General features: G+C 36.1%; 1 protein-coding gene across 5 annotated transcripts in view; it reads left to right on the forward strand.

Moving 5' to 3' along the window:
• The first annotated feature begins 292 nt into the window (after positions 1-292).
• Positions 293-13794, forward strand: part of LOC105254373 (calcium-transporting ATPase sarcoplasmic/endoplasmic reticulum type) — a 48166-nt gene continuing 34664 nt past the window's right edge. For 3 of the 5 annotated variants that reach the window (XM_011263008.3, XM_011263007.3, XM_011263004.3), the window contains exons 1-2: positions 293-597; positions 9196-9387. In XM_011263008.3, coding sequence (XP_011261310.1) covers positions 9270-9387 — 118 coding nt within the window. In that variant the 5' untranslated portion in view covers positions 293-597; positions 9196-9269. Of the gene's footprint in view, positions 598-3943; positions 4143-7835; positions 8273-9195; positions 9388-13794 lie in introns of those variants that run through there. The other 2 variants (XM_011263005.3, XM_011263006.3) reach the window with 2 other exon arrangements.

The raw sequence follows: 13794 nt of genomic DNA on the forward strand, positions 1-13794 counted from the left end.
GGTTTTCTTCTACGGGGTGTCCTAGAGCTATTTTTCTACGCAAATCGGCTCGCCTTGCTCCCAATAATCGAAATTCGGGATTTTCATGCGGCGCTTGGACCGAGCGGCTCGTCTCCTCCTCTTATTTTTCTCGCCGTTTCTCGGCTCTGCGGATTCGAAGGTTAAACGCGAAAAAACGACGACGACATTCGGCGGCGACGTCCGCCGGGATCACTGGCTTCCGGCCAGAGATAAGTTTTTCTTTGTTCATCGTCTCGCCACCAGGTAGCGACGTCTACGGACTATTTAAACGAATTTCGCGACCCCTCGGCGCTTCGTTTTGTCAGCAGCGCAGACGTTGCCCCCTTTTGAATGATTGTTTGTTTCGCATCCCTCTTTTATCGTCGCGTACACGACTCTCCTACACGTCGTAGAAGGGCCCAGTCGAAAGCGGCACGTCGACGGACGACGATGCGCATCGAGGAATAGTGGATCGAAAGAGAAGAAGAAAGAAAAAGAGAGAGAGAGGGAGAAAGAGCAGTGTGTAAGGTTTAACCGGGGGTGGTCCACACCCCCCCGCAACGCGTCCAAGTGAAAAAGTTGAAGACAGACGCACTGGTAAGTCCACTTGCCGCGCAACCGTGGGATGCAGTTGCATAGTGTTTCTTCGTGTGATCGCGCGCAGTGACGGAAACGCAAGTGTAGTGACGGAAAAAGGTCAAGAAGGATTAACCCGTGAAGGATTACTATATGTCATTATTGTGGTTAATTTAATTCATTGTGATTAACCTCGATTCTCATCGTCAAAGGGTCGAGTTTGCGTTCAACAACTATAGCTCTGCAGTGAAATTCGCCTCGCAAAATTTCGCTCTTTGATATGATTCGAAAATTCAGAAATTTGGTAAACGGTAGTGATTGTTAGAAAGTCTCTCTTCCCTCTTGTCAGTTTAGAGTATATATTGACTTTTAATTACTTTTGAATAGTCAGACAGGAAGTGTCTCTAGAGGTATTAGTTCTGCATAGTGAATCCCAGGTCGCCTATTTGTAGAACGTTACATGCTTTCTTTGCAGAATCCAGAAATTCTGAAATTGTGCGCGCGTGTGAATAGAATAACGTTCTGTCGCCTCGGAATATTCAGTTCCTTTTAATGGCTTTATTAACATTTTTTAAGTAGCTAGCTAAAGAGAATTAGCTAGAGAGAATTAATTTTCAAAAGCGAGTTTTACGTTTCTTCTAGGACAATATGAGAATTTCAATGAACGTATAAAAATATCCAATTGTTGAGAACAAAAAACGAAAAAATGCATAATTATGTTTAAATATTCTTTTCATGTTTGAAATAGATGTATCTAATTTTCTTTTATTTTATATAAGAGATTATGCTATAAAATATTGATAGAGAAATTCAACAGATTTATACTTGTAAATAATATTGTATCCGTTATTATTTAAAGAAAAGCGATTATTTTTACAGGGATATTATTAAATTTTATTTTAAATCAAATCCTTATATTGCTCACAATAAAATAATTAAACGAAAGATAAAGCACCAATTCTTTGGAGTAATGCAATATATGTTGTGCAATTGCATAATAATCGCTTGCGAAGCAAAACACACGGATCAAGAGCGTTGTTCCGTGGAAAAAAAAAATATTCCGATGCGTCGTAAAACGCTCGGAGATTTTCGCGCGGATGAAAAAGCTCGCGGTCGAGACGCGTCGAAAGAGCCGATAAAAAACAGCGAAATCGCCGAATGTCCCCGATCGTGCGCGATGTCTTGTAAAACTTCTGCTAAATTATAACATTCGCCCCGCGAATTATGCGACCTATAATAACTAGAGCCAAGAATTCATTTTAGTTTTTGTAGGTCACCGCTGCGTTGGCGCGCGCGTAAAACAATTTTCGCGGACCGAGAAATTACCTCGGCTCGACGTCACATAATTTGTGCAATCCAAAACTATAATTAAACGCCGTTATAAAACACCAGCCGTAGTGCATTACGCGGCGGAGGGGAGTTAATGAGAATAAATTCGCGTGTTAATAAAAGACAACGCGCGGAAATGCGATAAAAAAATTATGAAATTCATTACGCCTCCAAATTTGATAAACCAACAACGTTTTAATCCCACAGCGGAATTAACGTTAAATGTTTTAGCATATTTCACAGACAGATGTCTTCTCACATTTTTTCGTAGGTGTGTTTGCGTACCTCGAATAATTTTTGCTTGTCATATGGTATTTTTAAAAATTTTAAAGGCACTTTGTTATCTTTGGCGATGGGTCGCAAGATGGAAATATGTGATGGGTGATTTCATATCTTACCAAGAAACGTGCTAATGCGTGCACTATCCGCAACCAGCGGAAATTGAACGCATTTATACACGCTAACATTAGCATCACGTCGAGATCAACAATGGCATAACATCGAGACATCGGTAATATTGGAGCAAATTCTCCCTCGCGATTGATGAAACGATCTAATTAATATGAAATAAATTTCTTTGTAAAAAGAAACGTTTAAAAAAGTTGCTATCTTTTGATTCGAAAAACGATTATCAAATCCAAATTGAATCCACACTTGAATAAATTTGTAGCAAATTTACAAATGCAATGCATTAAAATCGAAATTAATTTTCCAGAAGAAAAATATAAAATTGATTTAACATTAATATACATCGTCCGTGATTCCAATATTAATAATTTCGATAGATCTATTCTAAAAAAATCAGGACCGTATTTAACCGAGGTCGAAACAATAATTTATTAACGTGAGCGAATTATTTGGCACACCCAGGATAGTCGTACGCGCGATTTTATATATGAGAGAATATTTATATATGAGGGAATATTTATATATGAGGGAATATTTATATATGAGGGAATATTTATATATGAGAGAGAATGTTGATTTTTCTCGAGGATGGGCGATCCAACGAAACGAGATTACCTCATATCTATGTGAAACATTCGTCATACACAGACGCAATCTCTACTTGTTTGCCAACAAACGCGCAACGTTTCTTATCCTTATGGCCCGTCCAACATGTTGCATCTCGTCTCAAATAGACTCCACTAATCCTCACGTCGGTGCAGTCACTCGGTTCATGACTACAGGTCTGCTTCTCTCACAGCTGCACTTTTCACATTTTCCGTGCTTAAAATGAAATGAATGTACGTTCATGTTTTATTAGATGATGCAGCTTGAAAGCGCCTGCATGTTACAAAAGAGCTTCGTTAAATAAACGTAATTAATTTAAATGTCTTAATTAATAAAATATCTTTTATCGTCCTCCTTGACATGGTAAATGTCTCGCAAACTTAAAAATATTTTAATTATTTAAATAATACGTGCATTTCGCGTATCAAGGATTTAATTTTGTACTGCGGTTATAAGCGTTAGCAAAAATTTTTTTCATTAATCTGTATAACTCAGTAATTGAATAATTCAATATAACTTACTAATTGAATAATTCAAAAGTCGCTCGATATTTTTTATTAAAGTCTCCGCGCGAGGAAGCTCTCCCTATAATTTACGCAACGTGTCTGTTGGCAATTACACAATACTTCATATAACGTAATCTCAGGGAAGGAAATAAATTCAACAACTCTCGGTCCTAACAATCAATCTGACGTATCCCTTCGAAGGGAAGCTCCCGAGAAGATTTCGATCTCTAATCGATCGAGATCAAAGTAAAGAGAATAGATGAATATTTCGCAATTAATTAAAGAAGTAGCAGTGCCACAAAAGCGAGTCCGGCGATTTCCCAGGTCCTACTCCGAGAATTGAGAAACCACCCCCTCGGATCGTCCTCGGCAGGACGCGCGGGGAGGGGGAGGGAACTCGACGGGGGGGGAGAGCGAACCGATCTCTGCCAAAATAATTAGGAAGTCGCCGTCGAAGATGTGCTAAAAACGTCCGCTCGGGCGCGCGCGCGCGCGCGCGCGGGCGATTTGGCCGACTAGTCGCGTCCCGGGCGCTCGAGCGAGCTGATCGTCCGGACAGGGTCCTCCTCGGGAGAGCAGTCCTCAACGGGGTACCGCAGTACCACGCGACCGGTCGCCGAGTCCGTACCTTTATCTATCGCGGCGTGTCCGTCCTTCAAGGACCAAGCTGACGTGAGCGGGTGCCGCTCCGTCCAAGGATTAATCAGCTTCGAGAGGGTTAGTCCTGCCATTCGCGATCTCTCAATCCTCAATCGCGCCCGAGGCGAGGGGGCAGGGGGAGGGATCGATCCCTATATATCATGAGTGCTAGATATAAAATAATAATCATATTAATGGCGAATAAACACAGGAATTTTCGTTAAAATTATGGTCGATTGATGGAAAATAGCTTTGTGAAAACAAGACAGACTGTACCTTATGAATCTTATTATTATATTAAGAATTAAACAAGTACATTTTGATTAGCAAAAGCGAATGTCACGAGAAAAATAGAAAGGATCTTACGAGTCCTGCGGTTGAGGATTGAGTGTCTTTCACTTGGATTGAGTTGCTTTGGGTTTGTGCGTTAGCTTTGAATGTGATTATACAAGGAGTCCTATGGGAATCGTATGTGACGTATGTAATTAATCACTTGTCAACGTTTTAGCGAAACTGCTTCGTTCTGGCTGGCTTGTTTCGCCTCGACTTTTCCAGCTATCGCGAGAAGCTAACGTCCGTTGATTAAAAAACATGTCGTGGAAATTGAATACGACGTGTTTAATTAATCTTAAACTTGTCAACGCATTTTAATAGGCTATTGGTTATTAGTGTCATCTTGAATTTAAAAAGAAACTACGGATAATTGGACTACGGAGCTGTTTGAATGAATAAATGAGACAGTATAACAATATCTACACTAAATTAATTATTTAACAGTCTTATCTATCTTATCTATCTTATCTATCTTCTATCTTGGATTTTTAATCCTCTTTGATCACGATTCCCCAAATACGATAAGATGATATTTAAAAAATGTATAAAAAATTGTCATGATCGTATAATTAATCATTTGTCCTCATTCGATAGGCTTTACGTTGCTTTAAACATGTGAGCTATTTTAATTAACATCGCAAAAGAATAGTTGAAATTCGATATTTAAAATATTATCGCGAAAATCCGTTGTGTGAAATGTATAATTAATTATCGCGTTGCATTAATATTTTTAATTATCAAAAATTATAGTGGAAAACTAACATTTTGTAAAAAAAGTATTAGCGTGAAAATTATGGATACGTATAATTAACAACTTATTAAGCATATTTTAATTAGATACGTGTTGCTTTAGAAAAATTTTGAATATTCTATTTAACTGTAAGCTTCTAATTTTTTAAGCTCTAAATCTAAGCCCGGATCTTTGAAGAATATTTAAAATAAAAAAATTTTTTTTGCAACATTAAATATATATACTCTGTTTCGTGTTCTAAATCGAACAACAAATAAATATTCTTCAGACTTTTGTTTAAATTCCAAAGACAAAGGTCCGAGAAATATATAAAATACATCTCTTTAAATAATGTCCGAGATATCTGGCGAATTTTAGATACATTTTTTAGATATCTTTTGGAGTCTTGCCAGCATGTTAGCAAGATTTTCGAGCGCTCTTCATTCCAATCTTCACGTTACCGCCAATTTCTATGTTAATACAGGAAGTTAACATCCAATAATTATAGAGAAGGGGAAGGAAGGGATGTAAGGAGGCTGATGGACATGTGTATTTAATCATTCGTCAGCTTGTGTTAAAAATGTGAATATCCGAGGCAAGGAAATTTCGCGGAAGCAGCTTCGCAAACGGGCTTACATAAGACTTACTGGCAAAGCTCGTCGAATAATCTAAGATTATTTTGTAAATCATCCTTAATCCCCACCATCCCCTTCCTCCGATTGACTCTTGTTAAAATTGAGTTTAATTGAAATATATTAACGTTATTAATACTTCAATTTTTGACTCTATTTTTAAATCATACCGCGTTAATCTTGAAAAGGGATGATATTTGCATTTTGCTATCAAAAGTACTAATTCTTTTATTAATTATTTTCTCTTTACTAATTATTTTTTCTGCTCCATTATCATCTTTTATTAGTCGCATATGTTTCTAATTCTCCTGTGGATTATAAATCATATTATAAATATACATATATATAACACATTATATATATGTTATATAACATGTTATTATTATACATGTCATGTATCTTTGCTTGGATTGAACATCTCGTCTCGACGCGATGAAAATATTGGGACAATCCGTCTTCTTCTTGGATGGAAAAGCAGCTGGACGATGTCGTGCGTAAGAGATTCGAACCCAGGAAGAGCATGAAACTCATAATGACATCATTATGACGTCCTAAAAGTTACTTAAAAGTCATTTTAGAAAAATAATCATATCATAATGATCTCATTTGATATACTTTTGGTAATGTTTTGGTGACTTATTTTTTATATTAAACAATTCTAGCGAATTCTGTTGGAGAATATATATACTTCGCGTATGAAATCTTAAGAATCAATCATAATAATATCATTTTTTATACATATTACGCAATTACTTGTTTATTTAATTATTCATGTATGTATATTTTAATTATATTTAAGCAACATAATCTTTTTAAAATTATATAATGCGATTATCGAACTTAAAAATTTATTATTCTTTTTGTCATCTTTAACTCATTTTTTAATGATTTTTGTTTAGCTAACTTAGTAATAAATAAAATCATGATGACTTCATAATGACATCATTATGACGTCACCTTAAGTCACCTAAAAATTTTTAGAAAAATCATAATGATCTCATTTCATATACTTTTGGCAATGTTTTGGTGACTTATTAATATCATTTTTTATACATATTACGCAATTACTTGTTTATTTAATTATTCATATATATTTTAATTATATTTAAGCAACATAATCTTTTTAAAATTATATAATGCGATTATCGAACTTAAAAATTTATTATTCTTCTTGTCATCTTTAACTCATTTTTTAATCATTTTTGTTTAGCTAACTTTTAAGTGATAAATAAAATCATGATGACGTCATAATGATGCCATTATGAGTTTCATGTTCTACCTGGGTGGGAAAAATAGATTCTCGCAAACTTGTCGTCCCGCGAAAGGGTTAAGGTTCGCGCTCGCCGTCGTCGGTCAACACCTTGAAGGCGGACGCCTTTATTACCGCTCGGCGATCTCGCGGTTACGTAACACGACAACATCGCCGGCCGCGAGATATTCGTCCCGCCGGGAGTCTTAAAATACGCGCCAAGGAAATAGCCTAGCAGAAGCCCGAAAATAGCCGTACACGTCACTCCACTCGGCCAATGGCGTTGCTCCACATGCTCGCTATCCGCGTCAGGGGGACGCGTCACGGGCGGCGCATCGCGCAACGCGATCCGATTCATCTCGCGAGGGGCCTCGGATATTCCGGAAACGATCCGGGGAATATTCTCGGCGCGAATTAATCATCGATCGATCGGCCGGATCGTCGATTCGACGAGGAAAACCGGACGAATTCGTCTCACGAGGCACGCGGCGACGCGGGCGTGGTTGGCGGCGCGCGCCGCCAGGCGGCGCTGCCGCTCGCGCGACGATTCGCCGGATTCGCCAGTCACGTCAGTCTCGCGGAAGCGGAGGTCAGGTTAGCAGTCGTGTCGCGCTGGTTACATCGTTACGGGAAAAATGACGTGCGTCTCGTGCATTCGCGCCTCGTGATAGCTCGCGCGATTTGGAGCAGCAGCCACGCTCGCCTCGGCGCCTCTCGCCCCTCTCTCTCTCGCCCTTGGTCGCGAATCGAGAAAAAAACGGAGAAAAACGGCGTCGCACCGTAGTGAAGTTAGTCGCGGGGTAAGCACGCGCGCTGTCATCGTCGTCACTAACCTAAATATTCGGCGGCCGTAACGTAATTTCTCGCTCTGTCTTTCTCTCTCCCCGTCTCCCCGCCTTTTTCTCTCTCTCTCTCTTTCTCCTTCTTCCCGTCTCTCTCGCTCTACGTTGACACGTCGTCATCAACGATAGCCGTGAATTCCTCGCTCTGTGGCTCACCGACGACGCGAGGACACGTCAGGAATACCGCCGAGGATACCGTAGTCGGGTGCGTGAGTGCATGTCGCGAGGACACGTCGCGCTGCGAACAGTGATTCCAAGCTGCGACCAAGTGCGCGCCGCGCTTCTTCCGTCGTCCTCGTTCTCGTTCACGTCCTCCTCCACGTCGTCGTCGTCGGCGACTAGTCACGATCCACCATCGCGTTTCGTAATTTCGCGAGGAGACGGAACGCCGTGGGACAATCTCCTGCGCCTCGACGTTCTCGGTATGGTTGAAGTTTATTTCTTTTTTTCTGTTTCTCTCTCTCTTTCGCTCGCTCGCTCGCTCTCTACCGCGTCCGTTTCCGTAATAACGCGTTCTGGATTTGTGCGTGTCCCCGGTGGATTTTCTTCTCTCCAGTAGCGAGATCTTAAATTTAGTACTCCCCACTAAGGTTCAGTGTACCTAGTTAGCGTGTCGAACTTCCTCGTGTTTTTTCAGCTGATTACATTGTTGCTAAGAGTGTAATCTAGAAAGAGATAGCGATGTTTGGTTAAGGATTAATTAAGTACCTCGTAGGTCGAGATGAGCGAAAAATTTCCGATCGTGTTGTATATCGTAGAAATTTTATTTTCATGTTTTTTTTCCAACTTGTATATTCACTGATTTGCTTTATAATATATTTTTAATACGCGCGAAAGATTTAATTCTTGAAACATTTATATTGGAGGCCAATCACGTGATTGAAGACAGTTATAATTGTGCGGGGAAAGATATATTATTGAATTAATTTAAAACATAAACACAACTCAATTCTGTATGTTTATATATATTTGAGACTGTTGATTGTTATTACTACATGAAAAATAACAAAAACCTGTATGTAAATAATCATGTATAATTATTGATAGGAGTAAGAATATAAATATAATTTTCTTACGAATATATATCCTGAAAAATATTTCTCGATATTTGAAAAAAAGAAATAAAGTGGAACACAATTTGGTACCAAACAATTTACTATCAAACTGTTTCAGCTTTGATTACAATATATTTTAGATTTTAGAAAATAATAATTCTATTGAAAATTAAAACTAATTCTATTAAAAATTATTATTTCATGGAATGTGATATCAGACTTCTATTAATGCAAATGTGCAATTTATATTATTTTTCATGCTTCATCTGCTTAATTTTATTCACTTTCAGAGACTATTAGTGTGGATGAACGCATACAATCACTGAGAGGATAACATTAGTGAAGCATCTACGAAGCAGTAATCATGGAGGACGCCCATTGTAAATCTGTGGAAGAAGTAGTAAATTACTTCAATGTCGATCCTGACAAAGGACTGTCTCTTGATCAAGTCAAAAGAAACCAGGAGAAGTACGGTCTCAATGGTGAGTAATTTTTTTCTATACTTTTGGAGAACTTGATAGATTCATTCACATATATCTCACACAATTGAAGGATCTGTTCACAAAAGGCCCGCAAAACTTCTTTAATATAATTGTATAAATTATCAATCTATAAGTCACTCATGAATTATTAATATTCGATTGCTTTAATTAAAGTCAAGAAGAAAAAGAAATTCAGCAATTTTATTATTTACTCCGTCTTGCGGAAAGAAAATCACACTCATTGATACATAATAAGTGCAATCCCACGAGGCACCACGTTTGTAAGAATTTATCGCCATTCTCTAAGATTACATTTCACGTCGAGCTTTCCTCGATTGCACCAGACCGTGTCATTCCTTTCACAATTAATTACTCTATAATCAACTTTATATCGACATCTTATCGCGGATAAAAATTATCTTCTCGAGACTCGATTTAGAATTAATTCCCCGATTAAATTCATGCAAAATACTCACAGATGACAATACAAAGTTACACACTTGTACGAGAGGTACACCCTGTATACATTTATTTTATATCGCGTCATGTGCGTGGTACGCAATCGCGGGTGCGATAATTATGCGCTCGTATGAAAATATACATAATCGCGCATTCTACTCGCTACCGGGTCGAGGAGAGTCGATGTAAAAGTCGCTTTATCAGCCTCGTACGTTGTACGACGTCGATGTAGTATATGCCACGCGTGTCGCCTCCATCCCCACCATTGGTGCCCACTGCCTTCCTCGTACACGTGTTCCAAGTCGGTAGTTTTCTCTCAATATTCATTACGTGTGTTTATCGTCCGCCTTAAGATCCGGTTGGAGGATTGTTTTTCAACATTTCGCCACGTTTATACACATACGTGGATGTATAATCCACGCGTGTTCAAATATCTCATTATCTGTCTCGCGTTTTTGTTATCGATTTTATTATCGATCGGCACTTTTGACTCGATGATGAAATTGCTTGGTGTAAATGTCGACTTTAGATTCGATTCGAATTGAGGAAAAATATTTGAATTTTTGTGGATAAACTTAAGGGGAGATATATCTCCGATGGTAATCTGTCAAAGTCTCATTTTCGATCAGGTCTTTGTGATTTAAGTGTATAATGCATCTCACTGTATGTCACTTCGTTTCGAAAGGACTGCTTGTATATGACGTGCGTATCTGTCGATGCTTTACAATAACGTAATCGGGGACATTTAAATCATCGACATTCCAATTTCCGTCGTCGACACCAGCCACTCGATCGAATCGCTGTACATATGTATATTTCGAGAAATTCCTCGAATTGTGAACCGACTACGAAAACCGCTTTCGAGATTTGCTGAGTAATAATTGTTTGTATAGTAATCTCTCTCGAGTCTTAATCTCTCTCAATAACGATGCTCGAGATTAATTATCATTTACAAAATTAATACGAACAGTGACAAATATATCTTAATGGGAGACACGTTTCTTTAATCTCTCTTGTACAATTTTCACTTTATGTAAAAATGACTTGGAATGATAATTAGAGCTTTATGCTAATGTGCCACATGCGCGACAATAATTACGCAAAATATTACGAGTTACATACTAAAATATGAGACATTTACATACATTTTTTTCTCTTTTCTTTTTCAAAGCAATACGTAATTTTTTCAAACATTTTTGTGTAATAAATGTGTTTTCACATTTTTCTGTAATATATTCGAAGAATGTACACACCAAAGTAATTTAAAAATAAAAATAAAACAAAAGTTATAAACCTTTATGAAGGTCGCCTTAAAATCTTATCAGCTCTACAGTAACTCGGGATTAACAAGTTTTATATTTCGCTTTGTACATGTTATAATTAATATAAAATTTAAATTACAACTTTGTTTCGAGTTTGTTTTTTTAGGCCGTAAAGTTAATGATCCCCCGTTAAAAAGTATCGACTTTTTATTGACAGATGTTAAACACATATTTCTGCGTTGAAATTAAAAATTAGAAAACCTATTTAGAAAGATGTAACTGAGGATGCACTGAGGAAAAAATTATCTTGAAATAAAAAAAATTTTAGTTAACTCAAGAAAGCTATTTATTCGGTGGGCACTAATCACGTATTTACTTGTATTCAAAACGTCTGTTTGCTTAAGTTAAATATTTATTTACATATGTTTAAAAAATATTTATGTTTAAAAAAATATAATTTTTAATTAAATATTTTTATTTTAATTTTACAAAATATTTATTAAAATGCATTTTTTATTCCCAAAAATTTTTAATTTTAAAATTTTTAAAAGTAATATATTTAATTTAATAAATTATAGTATATATTTTATGAAAATAGTATTTAAATATAAAAAATATATAAATAAAAATAATGTACTTAATATAACATGCGTATTTAATTAAAATTAAATACTTTTGCTTAAATGAAATAAACAATTCCTTGCATTTAAAGCAAAAGTTTCAAGAAAACTTTATTTGATTTAAAAAAAATTTTTCCCTCAGTGTGGTTATTGAACAATTCGATGAAAATTTCGTCGCGTATCATTACACTTTTCTCCGTTTAGTTTTGTAACTTTTGTCAGCTGCAAAGTCCCGTTAATTCCGTCCGACAATCGTGCGGAGGAGGAAAAGTGACCACGTGTCTCGAACAGTTTATTTTTGCATAACGCGTTTCTAGTTAGCACCCCTCAAAATATCGGACATCTCCCCTCCCTCAAGTCTGCGAGATCGAGAGAACTTCCGATAAATAATATTCGTGACTTATGACTGCGATACACTTTTATCTACTCCTTAAAGATTTCCGTGTAAAAAAAAATTTAAGTCTCTCTTGCTTTCTCTCTCACTCGGATAAGAATGCGATTAAAATATTAATGAAACAGTGATTAAAAAAAGAACAAAGCTCTCATGTTTTTGATTTTAATTTCACCGTTTCCTACGAATTTCGTTTTATTATCGAGTAAATTGTTTTCAAAATTAGAAACGCAAAATTAAATAAAACTGGGATTGACAAAATTAAATTTGAAATATAACTGTAGAATTTTGAGATATTTTATTTTATTATTTTTATAGTGAATATTGGTTATATTGGTTGGTCATAGAATAGAATCTATATAAATATATATAAATTCTATATATATATATATATATATATATATATATAAATTCTATATAAATATATATAAAAAAACATTGTTTAATTAAAAAAAAATTTTTTTTTCTATCATTTATAAAAATTACTTGCCGCAAAACAAAATTATCTCTTGTTTATTGAAAATGTTATTCACTTTTATACTTTTTAATCAAGTTTTTTGTTTTTTTTTCAATTTATTCCTTCGTTTAAATATAAAATCTAGTATGTTTGTAAACAAAATGACTTTCTGAAAACAAATCAAAGGTGGGTGAAATGCGATTATCGAAATGATGATTTCACGCTCATTGATTTGACGAAAATTGGCTACCTCGATACGAGAATTTCTGTGCTATTTGTATATTTGCAGTAAACATTACAAGAAGATTACGACAGAGCTACAAAATAGGCGAGTGCGTGGCAAAGTATCGTCTTTCGTTTACGAAAATAAAATACAGTGAGCAACAAGAAAGAGAGGAGAATCCGTTGGTAGAGTCGAATTTTATAGTTGGCATTATCTGGCGTGTTCCGTCGCTATTTCGACGCTTCTCCATCGTTTCGACGTGATACAATTGTTTTTAAATAACATAAGAGTTGTCCCAGAAAATCATAGCATATCGCTTTTCATCGCTAAACATTTTTCTTGGCTCAAAACGCGAGTCTCGTCGCATAAATTTTCAACTTTGAGTACTTTGACGCTTTGCTTTGGACTTAAAGTTTGCGAAAGTTCATTTTCTTGAAATTAAACGCGACTTGAAAAATTTGTAACATGCATATGCATGAAACCATTTTCGAACTCGTAACAATTTTCGAATTCGTAACAATTTATCATAGTTTGACTTGTGGAAGATTAAAATTCAGGAAAAAATTTACGTTATGTTGAGGAAAAATAGTTTCTAGATAACTCAAGATTAACTTAAGATTAAACGTCACAGTGTATATAGATAGACTATAATCATCTTTTTTTTCTCGTATGCATCCTGCAAAGTCTGTTTGATAATCAAACGATGATGATTATTCGCCGACTTACAGCAAACATTTTCATACGCAACATTCAACGTAATGACCTTCGTCATTTACTGTAATAAAATTTATTCCCCTCTGATAGGATCAAATTCGTAATTTTAACAATAACGGGAGTTAACATTAATATTATTGCTATCCGTCTTATATTACTCGATTTTGAACGCAAGGAACGCTATAAAGTTTTACTAATCTTCTTAATTCAATCTACATAAGATGTAGAAAATACATCGCGTGCAAAATAGATGCACAAAAAAGTGAAAAGCGACATTTTTA

This window comes from Camponotus floridanus, unplaced genomic scaffold (assembly GCF_003227725.1).
Source record: "Camponotus floridanus strain SB8 unplaced genomic scaffold, Cflo_v7.5 scaffold3, whole genome shotgun sequence".
Classification (NCBI taxonomy): Eukaryota; Metazoa; Arthropoda; class Insecta; order Hymenoptera; family Formicidae; genus Camponotus; species Camponotus floridanus.